Source organism: Hyperolius riggenbachi, chromosome 3, assembly GCF_040937935.1.
Source record: "Hyperolius riggenbachi isolate aHypRig1 chromosome 3, aHypRig1.pri, whole genome shotgun sequence".
Classification (NCBI taxonomy): Eukaryota; Metazoa; Chordata; class Amphibia; order Anura; family Hyperoliidae; genus Hyperolius; species Hyperolius riggenbachi.
The window spans coordinates 181,740,978-181,757,802 of NC_090648.1; the positions used below are offsets into that span (position 1 = coordinate 181,740,978).

The window sequence follows — 16,825 nt, forward strand, 5'->3', positions numbered from 1 at the left end:
TAAATGGCTTGCTAGTGGTGTATAAACATTTTCATGTTATTAGTATTATAGGTAGATAGGCTTGTATTCTCCTGTAAAAAAAAAATGCCAGCATAATATATGCATGAATAGCCACGTAAACCCAGCTCATTCAGACCCTACACAGTAAAAAGTAGACTATAGGTTGTCTGACCGCATAAAATATTCAAGGGCTTCATGCATAACTGGAGGAAAAGAAAAGTACACGTAACTGGTACTTGCAGAAAACCAGATTATATCTGATTTTTTTTTCTCTCGTCACATTCAGGATAATAAACACTCATTTAAGTTGCAGCACAGGCACTGAATCTACTTTTTTGTTTACTCTAGTTTGGTAGCAAGCCTTTTATACTCACCCTGCCAGGATAATCTGTACAAAATAAAAGGGTTCAGAAAATAGAAAAGCATTTCTACAGTTAACAAAACCTATATGTGCATTGTAGCAGATAATATACCATGGCACAATGATTTCTGTACAATTACATCTAGTACAGTGCTGAGCTCCACTCAATATTTGAGTAATTAAGATGAGGTCTAGCCAATAGAAAAATCATCATTCAGCTCTACCCCGCTTCAGGCAATGCATATATTCTTTTTCAAAATGTGTCCATCTATTATGTCTGATGGCCAGAGTTCCCAAGAGAACAGAAGCAAGACTGCAAACCACAATCAAATGAACTAGGCTGCTAAAGTAAGTCCCTATGAACAATTAATATTTCAGTTCTATCTAGATACCAATGGACTGAATCACCTACTAACAGTATAAGCCACTGTAGGGCACCAGCAGCAAGAAGCTCTGCATTTGGAATTCCCATATCTGCTCAATACCATGGCCATAATGAAAGGGTCTAACTATATGTGTAGGAAGTAACATTTTGCACCCAGAGGAAAGCATCATGTGGCCATTGATGACGAATGGCAGACAAAGCATGACACATGAAACAGAACCTAAAGCACATCAGAAGTGTGCAGAATCTAAAATTAAAATTGTAGGTTGTCAAAACGCCTACTGGTACTTCAAAAGACAACAAGAGCAGGAAAAGTGTTTGGAGTCCCTACTGATCCCAGTTCCACAGTGATTTTGAAGGTTCACCAGACTGAACAAGCAAATCTGAATTGGGCATGTGCAAGGCCAGTGAAAAAATGGTCTCTCTTTCATGCACAAGCACTTCCTTTTACTGGGCATACGTGCGTCTGGAACACGTGTAGGCCTTGCATTTGTGCATGGCCACAGCCACATCATGCTGAGTATTCCATTAACAAGCCAAATAACAAAAAGAACAGGAAAAAGGAAGGATCCCAAAGACTAGCAACAGGGAAGTATGATAGCGGAAAGTTAAAACAATATATGCCAAATTTAAATTTTTATTTCTGCTTTTGGTGTACTTTCTTGCTACTGAAGCCCATATAGGAAATAACAGATGTATGTGGATTGGCTGTAATAAAGCAGCAGATTAAAGTATGTGGGGCAGTGAGATGGGTCATAACTACAACAGTCCTTACATCAGAACAGGTGGGTGGAAATCTAGCAGGCAGCCTATGGATTTGCAGCCATAGTGAAGGGGCTCTCTGTCACCATGGTTGCCTATTTTTGGCATTGTGCATAGATCAGAATATCCTTTACCATTTAAGTAAGGCACATTTTAACACAAGTGGTTGCTCTTAACAGCAAAAGCAAGAATAGCATTGTACCAGGTTAGCCAGAACAAATATATAACAAAATTGTTTCATAAATCCCCACCCCAATCATTCCCACCACTTTTCCAATTTACAAACAATAAAAGAAAAACAAAAATCTAGAAAATATATTTAGATTACATTTTGTTTATGGAGAATATGGCAAAAGATTCCTAAAATCTATGAGAAATAAGCAATTAAAAATAAATGCATATCGGTCACATCATGGTGCTTCTTGTGCTTCCCCTGTTATAATATTTTCTTCATTGACAGCGTTATCGGTTTGTTCCATTATCTAAAACAAGAAAAGAAGAATAAGATGTTACTTTAAGCTAAAGTAAACTTCACTGTCAATATAAAGGCAATGACACTAGTTCCAATTTTCGAACAGAGCGCCATGGACATACTGTACATTTTTAATCTAGTGTTGGGTTAGCAAAAAGCACCACACACTGGAGGTGGTCACTTAAAAGCGAACCAGAGATGGTTCTTGGGGGGGGGGGGGGGGGGGGTGGGGGGGGCAGATGGGACACACAGGCATGTTCTCTGCCTCATGACATGCCCCTGTGACCCTCACCACCGCTCTCTGCTCCACCCCCACCCACCGCTGTGCTATGGCCCCCCAAGATTAACAATAATATTTGTAGCCATCTCAGAGGTAAACATTAAGGAGAGGGATTCCCTGTTCAAAACACCTGCCAGGGGCGTTCCTGCAGGATTTCCAGAGCTGCCTCTCTCTCTAGCCACGCCTCCTTCCGCTGCCCGCCTCCCTGCGTGCTGGTGTGAGAATGAATCTCTCTTTCCAGCGTCGTGACTCGGAGGTCACGAAAGTGTAAGTGGGCCATTGCAGCCCAAAAAAAGAGTGGTGGGGAGCGGGGTTTTTTTAGGCTACTTGATCCGCTCAGCCCCCGGATCAAGTAGCCTACTTTTTTTTTTATTTAATGAGCCCACCTCGGGCTCTCTTTAGGATTCAAATAATTGCAATTTGCCTGTATAAAGCTTAGAATTGGGCCCAGCATGTGCACTTCCTGTCAGTTTTGACTGGCCCAATTTCAAACTGCATACAATATGCATGAAATCTCCATGTAAACCAGAGTTATTTGCATCTCACTGACCACCTGTATAAACTGTAATTATTAATGGTCTACTGGTGATCAAAACTGTTCCAAATGGTGCACTTCCTGAAAAATCTATCTATTGCGTGTAATGTTCTGTCACTGGGGTAATGCAATCACAAGCTGATGGTTCCACTTATGTAGAGCAGTGGAGGTGGGGGACAAAAAAAAATAGACAATGTTTGCCACGGAAGTTTATTTTCTATTGTCATCCATAAGAAGGAAAATAAAATGAAATCGTTTATCTATTGATTGTTGTAGAAGCTGCTTAATATTTGAACCTTTAAGCTCGGTTCATAGTAAAGAGTTTTGTTGCATTCACAGTGAAAACAGGGACACAACAAAACAGAGGGGAAAAGTTGCATCAGGTCTTATGCCTGCAGTGCAACCAAGGCTATGGAGTTGCAGTCCGAGTAGAGGAGTCAGAGTAATTTTGGGTACCTGGAGTCAGAGGTTTCATAAACTAATGAGTCGGATGATTTTTGTACCAATTCCAATTTTTTCCGCATTTGTACTATGCGAAGACTTGTAAAGTTCCAGATTTAGCTTCATAATCTGAGTAGTTGCAAACCACCTACCATCCATCCTTAGCACTCTAAAGCCTCAGCCTTAGTAAGTATTAGACTAAGGAGTTTGAGGCGAGGTGTCGTAGCCATTTTGGGTACCTGGAGTCAGAGTCGTGGTTTCATAAACTAAGGAGTCAAAGTTGGATGATTTTTGTACGACTCCACAGCCGAGTGCAACACATACAGGGAAGTATACAGTACATATAAGGTATGCTTCAGTGCCACTGTTAATGCTAGCATTATGCTGTAATGTAGTGGATGCATTGAGTTATGCCCTATGTATACGTGGCACCGCTAACCAGTCAAGGTGAACGTACCATTACAATATAATTGCATGCAGGTAGAAATGCGATTACATTGTCCAATGCACAGCAATGCACCACTGTGAACATAGCCTTAAAGTACCACATTTGCGAGGTTCCCTCTTTGCAATTGGTCTGGTCAATGACAAGGTTTCTAGACAAATCAATTGGAAAAAAGCCTGGTGCGTCCATGGTGCAAGGGCATCTTGTGGATCCTTCTCACCCCCAATTATTATGTCTCCATTGCACCTCATGTCCCCCAGTAGCTTGCCCCCCCCCCCCCTCGTCTTCTGTACCCATGTCTCCTCTTCCTTATGTGTTAGACACACATCCTTCCCCTAGATGTGTCACACAGGACAACACACACACACACACACACAGAGAAAACACAGCAGGTCTGATGCGTATATGATGCTGCATACCACGATACATTCAAGTCCTCCTGAGCCCTGACCCCTGGCTGCAGCAACATTTATTTTCCTCATCCAGCCAGTGCCTCCTTGATTCTCCCACTGCCGCACACAGACAGTAAAGGTTACTGCAGGCAGCCTGAAGCATCTGATCTTCTCCTTCAAACCCAGCAGCATGCACACCATGGGAGGGGCAGAGCTCCTGCGTGGGTGGCAGCTGCAGCTATGGGATGATGGAGGGGAACATTACTGTGGACCTTTGGAGGTGATTTGTGTTCCCTGAGCTCAGGGTAAAGGCAGGCCACTCTGCTCAGCCAACCAAAAGGAATCGGGAATGTGTGTAGAAAACTGGATCCCATGGGGAGCCAGAGGAGAGAGTCTCCCTTCACATGGCTGCTGTCAAGTGGTAGGTTCAACGGTAACAGTAAAAAAGGGCGCAGGAGGCTAGTGGACAAATCGGGCGCCGCCATTCACTCCCATAATAAATATCGTTTACTGGGCGCCGAACGGGAAAAAAGGGCGCCCGAGAATAATAACGTTTTCCAAGGGCGCCCGAACATTTTTAATGTTTTATAACTGCTTGTGATGATTTACGTTTCCTATTTCAATAAAACATTATTTTAAATGTTAACCCTTACGGTTTGTAAAACATTATTCACAAAATAAAGCGATCAGTACGTAACGTAAATTGTAATATATTTTATCCCTTACTGTTTCTAAAACATTATTCTACACACAATACAGTGATCACTATGGAGGGTCTTAGGTTTAGGCACCACCAGGGGGTCTTAGGTTTAGGCACCAATACGGGGGTCTAGGGGTTAGGGGTAGGTACAGGGAGGGTTACTTACTTTTTTTTTTTTAAACGTTATTATACATTTCACTTTTTAAACGGAAGATTAACGTTTTCACAATTGCCGATTTCATGAACATTATTTAATGATTTATAACTTTATAAAAACGAATATTTAAACGAAATATAGTACATTATATTTTTAACCACTTTACCCCCGCGCGTACGTATTTCTCCGCCCCTTTTTCCATCCTTTAAAAACCAGGGACGGAGAAACACGTACTTTCCGCGTTCCCGACGCTGTCCGCGCTCCCGCTCGTAAACACGCCGCCCGCCGCTAGTAAAACCGCCGCCGCCCGCTCGCCCGGAGATCAATGAACGGGAAAATCCATTCCCGTTCGTTGATCTAAGCCCCACAATGACCCGCTGCTCTCCTATGGGCAGCGCGATCATTGTGAGAAGAAACTCACGTGTCCAGCCTCCTTATTCTTCCTCCAAGCTTCCGGAAGGAGGCTTGGAGGTCGCAATAAAGCAAAAAGTTACTGTGGCCATCTTGTGGCCAAATAGTAAACTACACCCTACACATTTTTCACATACAAATAAATGACTTTTACACACAAAATTAACTCATTACCTCCCACACTCCCCATTTTTTTTTTTTTTGTAATTAAAAAAAAATTCAAAAATTTACAATTAAAAAAAATACATAATTAGTTACCTTAGGGACTGAACTTTTTAAATATTTAAGTCAAGAGGGTATAACACTGTTACTTTATAAACTATGGGCTTGTAATTAGGGATGGACGCAAAACTGAAAAAAATGCACCTTTATTTCCAAATGAAATATTGGCGCCAAACATTGTGATAGGGACATAATTTAAACGGTTTTATAACCGGGACAAAAGGGCACATAAATTTCATGGGTTTTAATTACAGTAGCATGCATTATTTAAAAACAATAATGGCCGAAAACTGAAAAATAATTTTTTTTCCCCACATTTTTCCTATTTTCCCATTAAAACACATTTAGAAAAAAATAATTCTTGGCATAATGTCCCACCTAAAGAAAGCCTAATTGGTGGCGGAAAAAACAAGATATAGTTCATTTCATTGCGATAAGTAATGATAAAGTTATAGACGAATGAATGGAAGGAGCGCTGAAAGGTGAAAATTGCTCTGGTGGTCAGGGGGTAAAACCCCTCAGTGGTGAAGTGGTTAAACATTATCCATGTTTATCGTTTAAAACCCCGCACCCTTTTTTCCCAGCGCCCCTTTTTAACGTACGCAGGTTCAACACCCACAAGCCAACCAGCAGCTAGCTGAGGAATGGAGGCGTACCTCCCAAAACATGTAAATGAGAAGCTGCACCCAGTGATGTAAAAAAAATACATCTGGAAGGCTAGTGGAGTGGATACGGGATCGGCACAAACCGAGCTCTGCATCAAACTGCCTCGCCACTACCATCTCCTGCATTGCAGTGTAGCTAGATGAGGGCTGTGTGTACAGCCAACCAGAGGTAACGTCCAACACAGCATGCTGAAGTCTCTCTTGCTGCAGCCGTCTGAGATAGAGCGACTGTGGCCAGATTTCCTGTCCAGTTGAACTGCAAGTTGGACACCAGCTATCCTAGTGGCAGAGACAGACCTTTGCGAGTTGAGGAGGATCACTAATCCTTCCTGCAGCTGTTGAGCAATTCTACAATTGAAATGGACTGTGTACAAATCATATTTACCTGGCCTTTGGGCTACAGTAGATCAGTATTGATGCACCCGCACTTTATTAGCCACACCATGGAGACAGACTTGTGAACTACTGATCCTGCACATATTTAATCTTTTTATTCTTTTTGCATGTGTATTATTGATCCTGCTTGCATATTTGAACACTGATTGAACCACAAAGACATTGATCAGTGACAATCTACAATTCCACACTTTAACCCCTGGAGTACCTTCATTATTTTGAACTATTTATCTACTGATCTTGAATTTTTGGACATTTTTTCATTTTTTTTTTTTTTGTGCAGACATTGAATTTTTGTCATTGCAATGAGTGAGAAAATGAGGAGTATGTTTTGATTGAATAAAGCACTGCAGTGCACACATTGTCTAATCAACTGATCAATCTGCTCATATTGCAATTGTATTTGTTAGACCATTTTATTTCTAGTAGCAATAAATTGCTAGCTACTGTTTAAAATTGTCGATTCTTTTTACTGTCCACCCCTGACACAGCAAACTACAATTTGAAGTATTACTTCACTGCAGTTTAAGCCACAATTACACTTTTTGGTTGTTAAATTGGGGTGGAGTACCCATCTCTCAAACTAGCCGCTGCTCCTTAATACTGTACATATATTTTGGGAGGCGAAACACTGAGATACAGCAACCTGGATATGTGGAACCAATACCAGATCGCCTGGATAGGAAGAATCTAATCAAGATAAAGGTTAATACCAGGTTTCTTTAATTTGTTAAACCTTGCTCATATGGAACATTTGAGATCATTAGTTCATGAACACGAGAGGCACCCTTTAATAAGATATGGGACTTTTGGGGTGTCCATTTTGATCATGGGATATGTGAATGTTCCTTTTTGGCTATGGGATTTTTTTTTTGTAGGGCAATGACTAGTGTGGCATTGCATATCATGAAGATGTTTGTATATCACTTTAAAGCCTTAAAGTGTAACCGAGATTAACTTTTATACATTGCATACTTGTCTTCCTTTCATTTAGTTTATAGGGCATTCCTCAAGCCAAATTTCTAACTCCCTATAAACTAAACAAGCCTCACCCACAGCTTCTCGGAAAAAAAACCAAGACACTCAGACCCATATAGGAAGGGCTTATGGGAGCGCAGTCTGGACAGGAGGAGGTTACTAGCCAGAGATTTCAGAGGCAGAGGGGAGGGGGAGTGAATTTTTCACAGGCTGAGGGGTAGAGATGCGTGTAATGATGACAAACAGAACATGGTATCCTTGTATCACAGGAATAAATCATCAAACTGTTGAAGCTGTTTGCAGCCAGATTTGCTGTGTAAACTATCTAAACATTAGATAAGATACATCGACAAGTTACTTGTTATAGTTAGTTTTTCATTTCGGATCTGCTTTAAGATTACCACCACACCTTTTCTTGTCAATATGTTTATAACAAATAAATAAAAATATGAAACTGAGCTTTTCACCATAGAGGAACCCCCCCCAACCCAACCCTATATCTATAGAGCATCTATAGAGCTGAGGATAAAGGGCTGAGTAAAAAATGTACAGCAAAAGGAATGGGTAGGCTTTATGAATTAGCATATAATCAATAGCAATAGAAAAATCAGGATGGTTTCAGTACCCAGGCAGTACAGAACTCTGGCTGGCATTGATAAAAAAATTGTAATGGAATAAAGATAAATGCTGAACATACCAACAGGAGAATGTTAATTTACTCACTTGTTCTGGAGCGCATGTTATTTACTTTAGTCCATACATGTCAAACTCTGGCCTGCGGCCCAAATCCGGGCCTCAGTGCCATCAAATATGCCCCTTAAGTGGTTCCCACACTTTGTATTATGTCTGGCCCACTCTAGACCACCAGGGAAGCTATATTGGAGGTGAAGCCCTAGATCACCAGGGGAGCCATATGGGTGGGGTAGGGGAAAGCATTAGACACCACTGACCAGTAAGGGGAAAGGGGTGGCACTAAACACCAAGGAACTGTATATGCAAGGGAATAGGGCACTAGACACCAGGGAAATATAGGAGAGAGAGAGAGAAACGCCACTAGACACCAAGGAACTGTGTAGGGGAGGGACGAGTGCCACTAGACACTAGGGAACTGTGTAGAGAAAGGAGAGGGAGCCATTAGACACCAGGGAACTTTATAAAGGAGGTTGGTGGGCACTAGACAGTGAGGTTGGCCTGTGACTTAGTCCCAGTGTTCAATTATGGCCCCCTTTGTATTTGAGTTTTACGCTCCTGCTTTAGTTACAGTATATACAGTAACTAATTTGGCTTTACTATTTTCAAGCAATATAGGTAATACTGTAAAGGTGACCATTTCCTGAGCTAGGAAACAACTTACCCAGAAAAGGGTATCAAAGTGGAGATACCCGTTAAATTTTACAAAAATAGTTTACAAGTCACTGTGATCCTATGTGAATGTGCATTAAACCAGACTATCAGACTACTTCAATAATGGTTTGATAACTTAAAATGATTTATTTCTAACCATTAAATATTTTTATAAGAAACAAAAATGCAATCTCTGAAAATATGTAAAGAGGAAATGTGCAATTTCATACAAGTGTTAAGATGTACCTCATAACTACCACCGTTCCAGAACTTCTTCATTTCCTTTCTTCTCCAGGCAATAACAGAACTAGTTAGAAGAGTACATGGCACCAAATACAGAAGAGCTGGCTGTCCCATCTTCATCACCATCAGAATAACGAATGTCAAGACCATCCCCACAGCATAAGCTACAGATACATGAAGAGAAAGCATGAGACTGGATGCACCAAGTCATAAACTTCTGTAAGGAAAGGGGGGGTGACATTCTAAAAAAAAGGGAAATTAAGAACAGTGAAAGGAATCTTTATAAACTTTAAAGAGAAACCGTGACCAAGAAATGAACTTCTGCCCAATCAGTAGCTGATACCGCCTTTTACATGAGAAATCTATTCCTTTTCACAAATTGATTATCAGGGGGCTCTGTATGGCTGATATTGTGGTGAAGCCCCTCCCACAAGAAACTCTGAGGACCGTGGTACTCCTGGCAGTTTCCTGTCCGTGAACCTTGTTGCATTGTGGGAAATAGCTGTATACAGCTGTTTCCAACTGCCAAAACAGCATGCAGCAGCTACATCACCTGCCAGCAGTAAAAATGTCACCATGTGATAAATGTCAGAATGTAAATCAGGGATTTAAAAGATTTTACAATGGGCAAACAGTGACTAAATTTATACATAATTATTGTAAAACTGAAGCACTTTTTTGATTACGTTATTTTCACTGGAGTTCCTCTTTAAATTTGCAATAATCCTGTAAATGAATAGTAAGAACTTCTCTGAATAAAAGTGGATGTTTGCAGTGAATGTTGCTTCACTTTGCTAGTCTTCACTGCAGATCTCTTTATTAAACAACTCAAAGAGTGTCAAATATCTAATCCTATATAATAATCAGCAAGTGTCTCTGCGTCACCTGGCCCTCTGTCCGTGCGTTTGTGCTACTGCGCATGTGTAATACGGACAGCCATTGGGACAGGAGGCGCGCTGACATGTGGCGGTGGCCGCGGTCACAGGGGCAGGAGGGTAGGGGGGCTGTGAGGGACACCCAGCACCCGTTATATTAACGGGCTTAAGTCCACTAGTTCTTAAATGATTTCTCACAATTTGTAGATAAACGTGTGGCTTCAGAAATTCAAAGCACTTCCTCTCAAAGAATCAGGTATGTAAAAATGTAACACAGAGATAAGGGTTTTGAGATTTCTTTGTTCACCTCTTATGCTGAATACACACGGTTCGTTCCCGCATCGAATGCGCCACTCAATTCCCGAATCGATTATTCCTGAACATTTCCGAGCGCATTTCGATGATTTTTAGGTTGATTGCCATGTAAAGTATGGCAAATCGACCTAACGATCCATCAAACCGCAAATCAGACATGTCGGAAATAAACGAATCGACGGGAATCGAGCGGTGCATCGACGGGAATCGAGCGCGGGAACAAACCGTGTGTATCCAGCATTAGACTCAACCAGAAATAATATCATCCATGCATGAAAGTTTTTTTTCCTCTGATCATTTGACCTAGCCCAAGCATTGCTCAAGAAAACGTGATTGGCCCAATTGGATTTTGTCAGTCAATCAGTGGTGAAGGAATGGTGCGTTTAGGAAGGGTGGGGAGCAGAAGAAGCATTTTAACTGCAACCACCACTATGCCAGCACCTGCCACCACTGCCTCAGCATAAGCTATCCATTAGCAGTCACTAATTAGCACCCACCACACCATGTCAGCAGCAGCCACTGATTAGCAGCCTTCACCATGCCAGTAGCAGTCATCAATTAGCAGCTGCCACTGTACTAGCTGCCACCACCATGCCAAAAGTAGCCAACAATTAGCAGCCACCACTACACCAGCAGCAGCCACTGATTGGCAGTTGCCACTTCGCCAGCAGCAGTAACAGCCACTGATTAGCAGCCAACGCTGTGCCAGCAGCAGTGTGTCACAGAGATGTGAACATTTGGCGTGAAAGGTCATTACTTGCAAAAGGTTGGGAACCATTGCTTGAAGTGATTACTTACAGTATTATAGCACATACCTATAGTGCAGGATATAAAATATATACTTGAGGAGGAGGATCGAACATCAAATCTTTTACAGTATGCAACCAAAAGACCTACAGAAAAACAAAACATGCCATCATACAGTGAAAAAAAAATATTGTTGCTCAGGAATGTTAAGCACTTCTGAAGGAGTTTCACTACAGGGCCAGTTCTCCTAGGGGGTGGAGTGATCACCTGCCTGGAGGGACATCATCAGAACAGGTAAGTGTTCAACATACCGGCACCCCCCTTTATCCATACTCCTTAAGATAGAGCCAGCCATGACAGGCTCTGTTATTTTTAACTTGGGTACGCTTTAAATTAATGTGTTGGCACTGCACACCAGTAAGTCTCCAAAAGATTTGAGCAGCAGAATTTAGAGTTAAAATACCTTTGGTCAAGGTACAACTTAATTGGATAATGTTGTTTCCCAGAACAAACCTCTGCATAAAGCTTAAAAATATGACTTGCTTCCTTCATAAAGAAAAACAGGGTGTGGAACTTGCCCCGGGCTATGCAAGCCCACTCGAGATGTAAGCAGATGACAGTGCAGTACCTTAACCCCCTTGCCGGTTATCCCGAGCTCAGCTCGGGGTAACCTGCGCAGGAGGATTTCTCAGGCCCCGCTGGGCCGATTTCTATCAAATAAAAAGCAGCACACGCAGCCGGCACTTTGCCAGCCGCGTGTGCTGCCTGATCGCCGCCGCTCTGCGGCGATCCGCCGCGAGCAGCGGCGAAAGAGGGTCCCCCCAGCCGCCCGAGCCCAGCGCAGCCGGAACAAACAGTTCCGGCCAGCGCTAAGGGCTGGATCGGAGGCGGCAGACGTCAGGACGTCGGCTGACGTCCATGACGTCACTCCGCCCGTCGCCATGGCGACGAGGAAAGCGAAACAAGGAAGGCCGCTCATTGCGGCCTTCCTTGTTACTTTTGATCGCCGGAGGCGATTGAAAGTGCGGATCCGGAGCGCCCTCTAGTGGGCTTTCATGCAGCCAACTTTCAGTTGGCTGCATGAAATATTTTTTTTTAATTTAAAAAAAAACCCTCCCGCAGCCTCCCTGGCGATTTTAATAGAACGCCAGGGAGGTTAATAGAGGTTACATCTAGCTGCCCAAATACTTGCTGTAATCCCGATCTCTGTATTTCAAGTAATCCCGATATCACAGCGGCGGGGGATAAGAGCTCGCTCGCTCTACCGCTTCCTGTTTCCGGTCCGTCAAGCCCTACTGCCAGTAGGGTGCGTGCTGCACTGCAATGTAGTTCCGTGTGCCAATAAAATCGCACCGGACAGCCTAAAAAAGAAATAGGCAACATATAGTGCAGAGAGTAGCGAAATGAATGGCCACCGCTTAGGAATCACTTACTAGAAGCAGAGCTTGTTTATCGCACGTAATAAAAACACGTTGACTCCTCTACGTGTTTTATTACGTGCAATAAACAAGCTCTGCTTCTAGTAAGTGATTCCTAAGCGGTGGCCATTCATTTCGCTACTCTCTGCACTATATGTTGCCTATTTCTTTTTTAGGCTGTCCGGTGCGATTTTATTGGCACACGGAACTACATTGCAGTGCAGCACGCACCCTACTGGCAGTAGGGCTTGACGGACCGGAAACGGGAAGTGGTAGAGCGAGCGAGCTCTTATCCCCCGCCGCTGTGATATCGGGATTACTTGAAATACAGAGATCGGGATTACAGCAAGTATTTGGGCAGCTAGATGTAACCTCTATTAAGGTACTGCACTGTCATCTGCTTACATCTCGAGTGGGCTTGCATAGCCCGGGGCAAGTTCCACACCCTGTTTTGCGCTGAGGTACTATACACATTTTCTCCTTCATCATTGGGTCTGAGCCGACCCCACCTCTAGCAGCAACACATTCATCCACACAAGCGCAAACTTTTTCCTTTTTTATCTTCATAAAGAAAACCTGAAGTGAAAATTAGAATAAAACATACACAAGTCATACTTAGGCTTGAAATGTCAAATTCAAAACGTAAAAAAAAAAAAAAAAAAAAAAAATTGCACCAAAACAGCAGAACGAGAACAACATAAGAAATCCCATGGCCATTTTCAAAATGGATGACGGAGAATTCCCTTGATCACAGTGGACAAACGGGACGCGGGACAGGAGAAAGTGATTAAGGAGTAGACTACACGGGAGGTGTAGTCTACTCCTCAATCACTTTCTCCTGTCCCGTTTGTCCACTGTGATCAAGGGAATTCTCCATCATCCATTTTGAAAATGGCCATCATCCCATAACAGCTTCCTGGTCAGCACACTGTTAAACTGTAGCATCGCCCACTTGAGCCATAGGGAAACATGGACATTACCAGGCACATCAGTTATCCTCTCAGCTATAACTGACAGCAACTGATATATAACTGACAGCAACTGAAATAGTTCAGTTCTGACAGAATGTTGTCAGAACTGGAAGGGATCATGGTCAGAAGAAAATGGTGAGCTTCTGAGAGGAACTGATGGCAAGGCAACTATGTAATGTTCATTTGAAGTTACCCCATGTGCTTATTTTAAACAATTTTACTCAGTTCAGGTTCCCTTTAAAATGTGGTCTTAAAGTGAACCTCCAGGCTAAAAATCGACTCAGCAGCACTGAAAAGTCCTGGTGTTTGTTTAACAGTTTCACAGCATTAGAACTTTTTTTCTCTTATACAAGCCTCATTTTTAGCTGCACAGAAGAAAACTGCCTGGGCATTTTTCCCCTGATGCTGTGCAAAGCATGATGGGATTTCTTATGTTGTTCTCGTTCTGCTGTTTTGGTGCAAATTATTTTTTTTTTACGTTTTGAATTTGACATTTCAAGCCTACAGTGCGCAGCTTTAAGGGGTGATCAGGACACAGGACAGTTGGAACTGTGTCTCATGCTCCCCGTCACCTCCTTTCAACAAAAAAGATGGCTGCCCCCATGAAATCACAAACATTTGCCTGCTCTTTTAAAACAGTGTGGGTAAGAGATTATATTACCTATCTATTTTAATTCCATACGATCCGCACCATCAAAATTAGTATCTTTATTTATAGCTCTTAAAAGCAATTAAATTTAATTTAATTGCTTTTAAGAGCTATAAATAAAGATACTAATTTTGATGGTGCGGATCGTATGGAGTATTTTGCATGATACTCGTGGCTCCAGAGGAGATTTCAGCACATCAGTTCTTCACCATTGGTGCAGTGGCCCTTATTTTTCTATCTATTTTAATTAACATAACTAATGTAACTTAATGACAGTATGTTTGTTTAGGCTGAAGCTCCCCTTTAAGACAAATCCCTTATTTGTCAATAGACAAGCCAAAGTAACATGAGCAACCAAGACGCACATGGCGGCATAAATGATGCCCATTGGTCTCTTCAGGTTAAACACAGATAATATAATTATTCTATAGGCATGCATAGCTGTTCTAATCACTGATTTTATTTCCGCATGACATTCTACATGTGCCTTTAAAGCTAGTTATGATACAGTCATATCATCATTTGTTTGTTGCTATAATGGAACAGTGCATTTTCTCAATAAAAAAAAACAAAACAAAAACAACAATTTCCAGAAATACACTTGTAGGTCTGTGATTTTCTTTACTCACCAGGTACAATAATATCTCCAAAGCCCAACAAGGACATGGGCATGTCGCATAATGTCATAGCAGAGTATTCTAGCCTAGGTACCCTAATGACTACTGGTAACTGGAAGACAAGAAACAGTAAAGGGCGTACTTTCAAGGTTTACGTTAACAGTTGCAGATAAAAAGCAAAAATTATTTAGCAATGACTTGTGACAAAATGCTTTACATAACCAATATGGATGAGCAGGTTACACTTCCTTTCTATAAGCTTCCTGTGAGATATTAAATGAATGACATACACACATTATATGTTGGCATTTATAAGAACGCTCCAGTTTTAATAATGATTAAAAAGGCAGTTAAAGTTTCAGGAATTGATCAGAAATTTATTGTAATTAATTATATTTAACAAGGTAAATATGTAAAAAGATTTTGCAGCAGCCATGTTTCAGTGAACGAAAACAATTGCTAAGCTTCGCACACATTTTTTAGTTCATTTGTACCTTTATAATGCAGTACATTTTCATTAAGGCCTTATTCATACTATACGCGGTGCCGTGCGCATTTGGGCAGTGCGTATGGTGTACAATCAGCAAGAACATCAGACGTTCATAGAGAGCAGTTCTGATGTTCAGACTATGCAATGCGCTGTCGCATTGCTGCACACATTTTTTGGCAAAACGCAGCACTGATCCCAATCACTGTAATGAATGGGATCGGCAGCGCAGGCCAACTCAGATGGCAGAGCAATCGGGCGTGCTGCGTTCCGATCACCCGGCCATCTGCGTTGCCTAATGTGAACAAGGCTTAAAGTTTAATTTCAATAAAAAGAATTGAAAAAAAAAAGAAAGAAAAGAAAAAAAAGTTTAATTTGTACACTGGAGACTGAACAGTCCTTGAAACTCTTCTCCCATTTTTCCACCACAACAAATCAACAGCATGATACTGCACCTACTACATGACAGGGAGGACTGCTATGGATGTATGTGCACACTAAACATAGAACAACAGCTGTGCCAATCCCTGAAAACTCAAAAACATGTGCTGAAGGTGACATCTGATCACACTGTGCACTAACCACATACAATACATCAGATTGTTAATCCTTACCTATATGATGGTAATACAGTTTTCATGCAAAACAGAGGCTTGGTTAAAAGCATCATAATTAAAATGTATCATATATATTAAGCAACTTTCAATCTTAATCAGAAAAAAAATGCTTCTAAGCTTAAAGATGTCCTCGACTGCTCAAAGTCCCATTTCAATTAGAAAATGCCAACTTATTTTTTCAGATAACATTTTGTCCAAGTAAGACTGGTCAGACTTTATACAGTAAATCTGCGCCACTGGCATGGCTAAATGCACATTTCTCTTGTGGCCAGTTGTTGAAAGCATTAGCAGACACCTGATACCACTTGAGCAATTTGAATTCTGTATAGCGGAAGATCTGACCTAGTGTTATCAGGGGTAATGAGGGCAAGCAGAAGCATTAGATAACCTATTAACACAAATAATACTGTTTCTGATAAACCCCTGAAGTACAGGTAGATAAAAAAACAGTATACAGAGAAACATACATAGGAGGCGGATGATTGTAAAATGTATGAAGGTATTCGGATATTAGATCGTTGTTCAGTACAATGATCAGGGGTAACCATATGGTACCTTGAGAGCAAAAAGAATTTGGGGGGGGGGGGGGGGGGGGAAGGCCAATGGTACATTTTTAAAAAAAGGTCAGTACTAAAAATCGCCTGTCGGTCAAAATATATAATTCACATCACATTCGACGCGCACAGCGCCGGCCACGTATCGCTCGAGTTGGGTGCCGCTTTTGCAGCAATCCTATAGTCCCCAGCCCGAGCATGGGTAATCTGGAGTTCCGACGAGCTACTCTGAGGGGGAATAGTATTTCAGCCGCAACAGAGTGAGCCCTCAAATGGCTCACCCTACGGCGGCGTACTGACAGCTACGCCATTACATAGGAAGTTTGGGTGAAAAAAAAAGACATGTCCATCAAGTCCAACCAGCATAAAAATAAATAAGTTAACAG

The 16,825-nt window shown here is 41.8% G+C and overlaps 1 protein-coding gene across 2 annotated transcripts in view; it reads right to left on the reverse strand.

The window, feature by feature from the left end:
• Positions 1–1,822: 1,822 nt before the first annotated feature.
• Positions 1,823–16,825, reverse strand: part of SPPL2A (signal peptide peptidase like 2A) — an 88,524-nt gene continuing 73,521 nt past the window's right edge. For both annotated transcript variants that reach the window (XM_068275397.1, XM_068275396.1), the window contains 4 exons: positions 14,794–14,893; positions 11,195–11,272; positions 9,193–9,353; positions 1,823–1,990 (listed from right to left, as the gene is read on the reverse strand). In XM_068275397.1, coding sequence (XP_068131498.1) covers positions 1,919–1,990; positions 9,193–9,353; positions 11,195–11,272; positions 14,794–14,893 — 411 coding nt within the window. In that variant the 3' untranslated portion in view covers positions 1,823–1,918. The remainder of the gene's footprint in view (positions 1,991–9,192; positions 9,354–11,194; positions 11,273–14,793; positions 14,894–16,825) is intronic.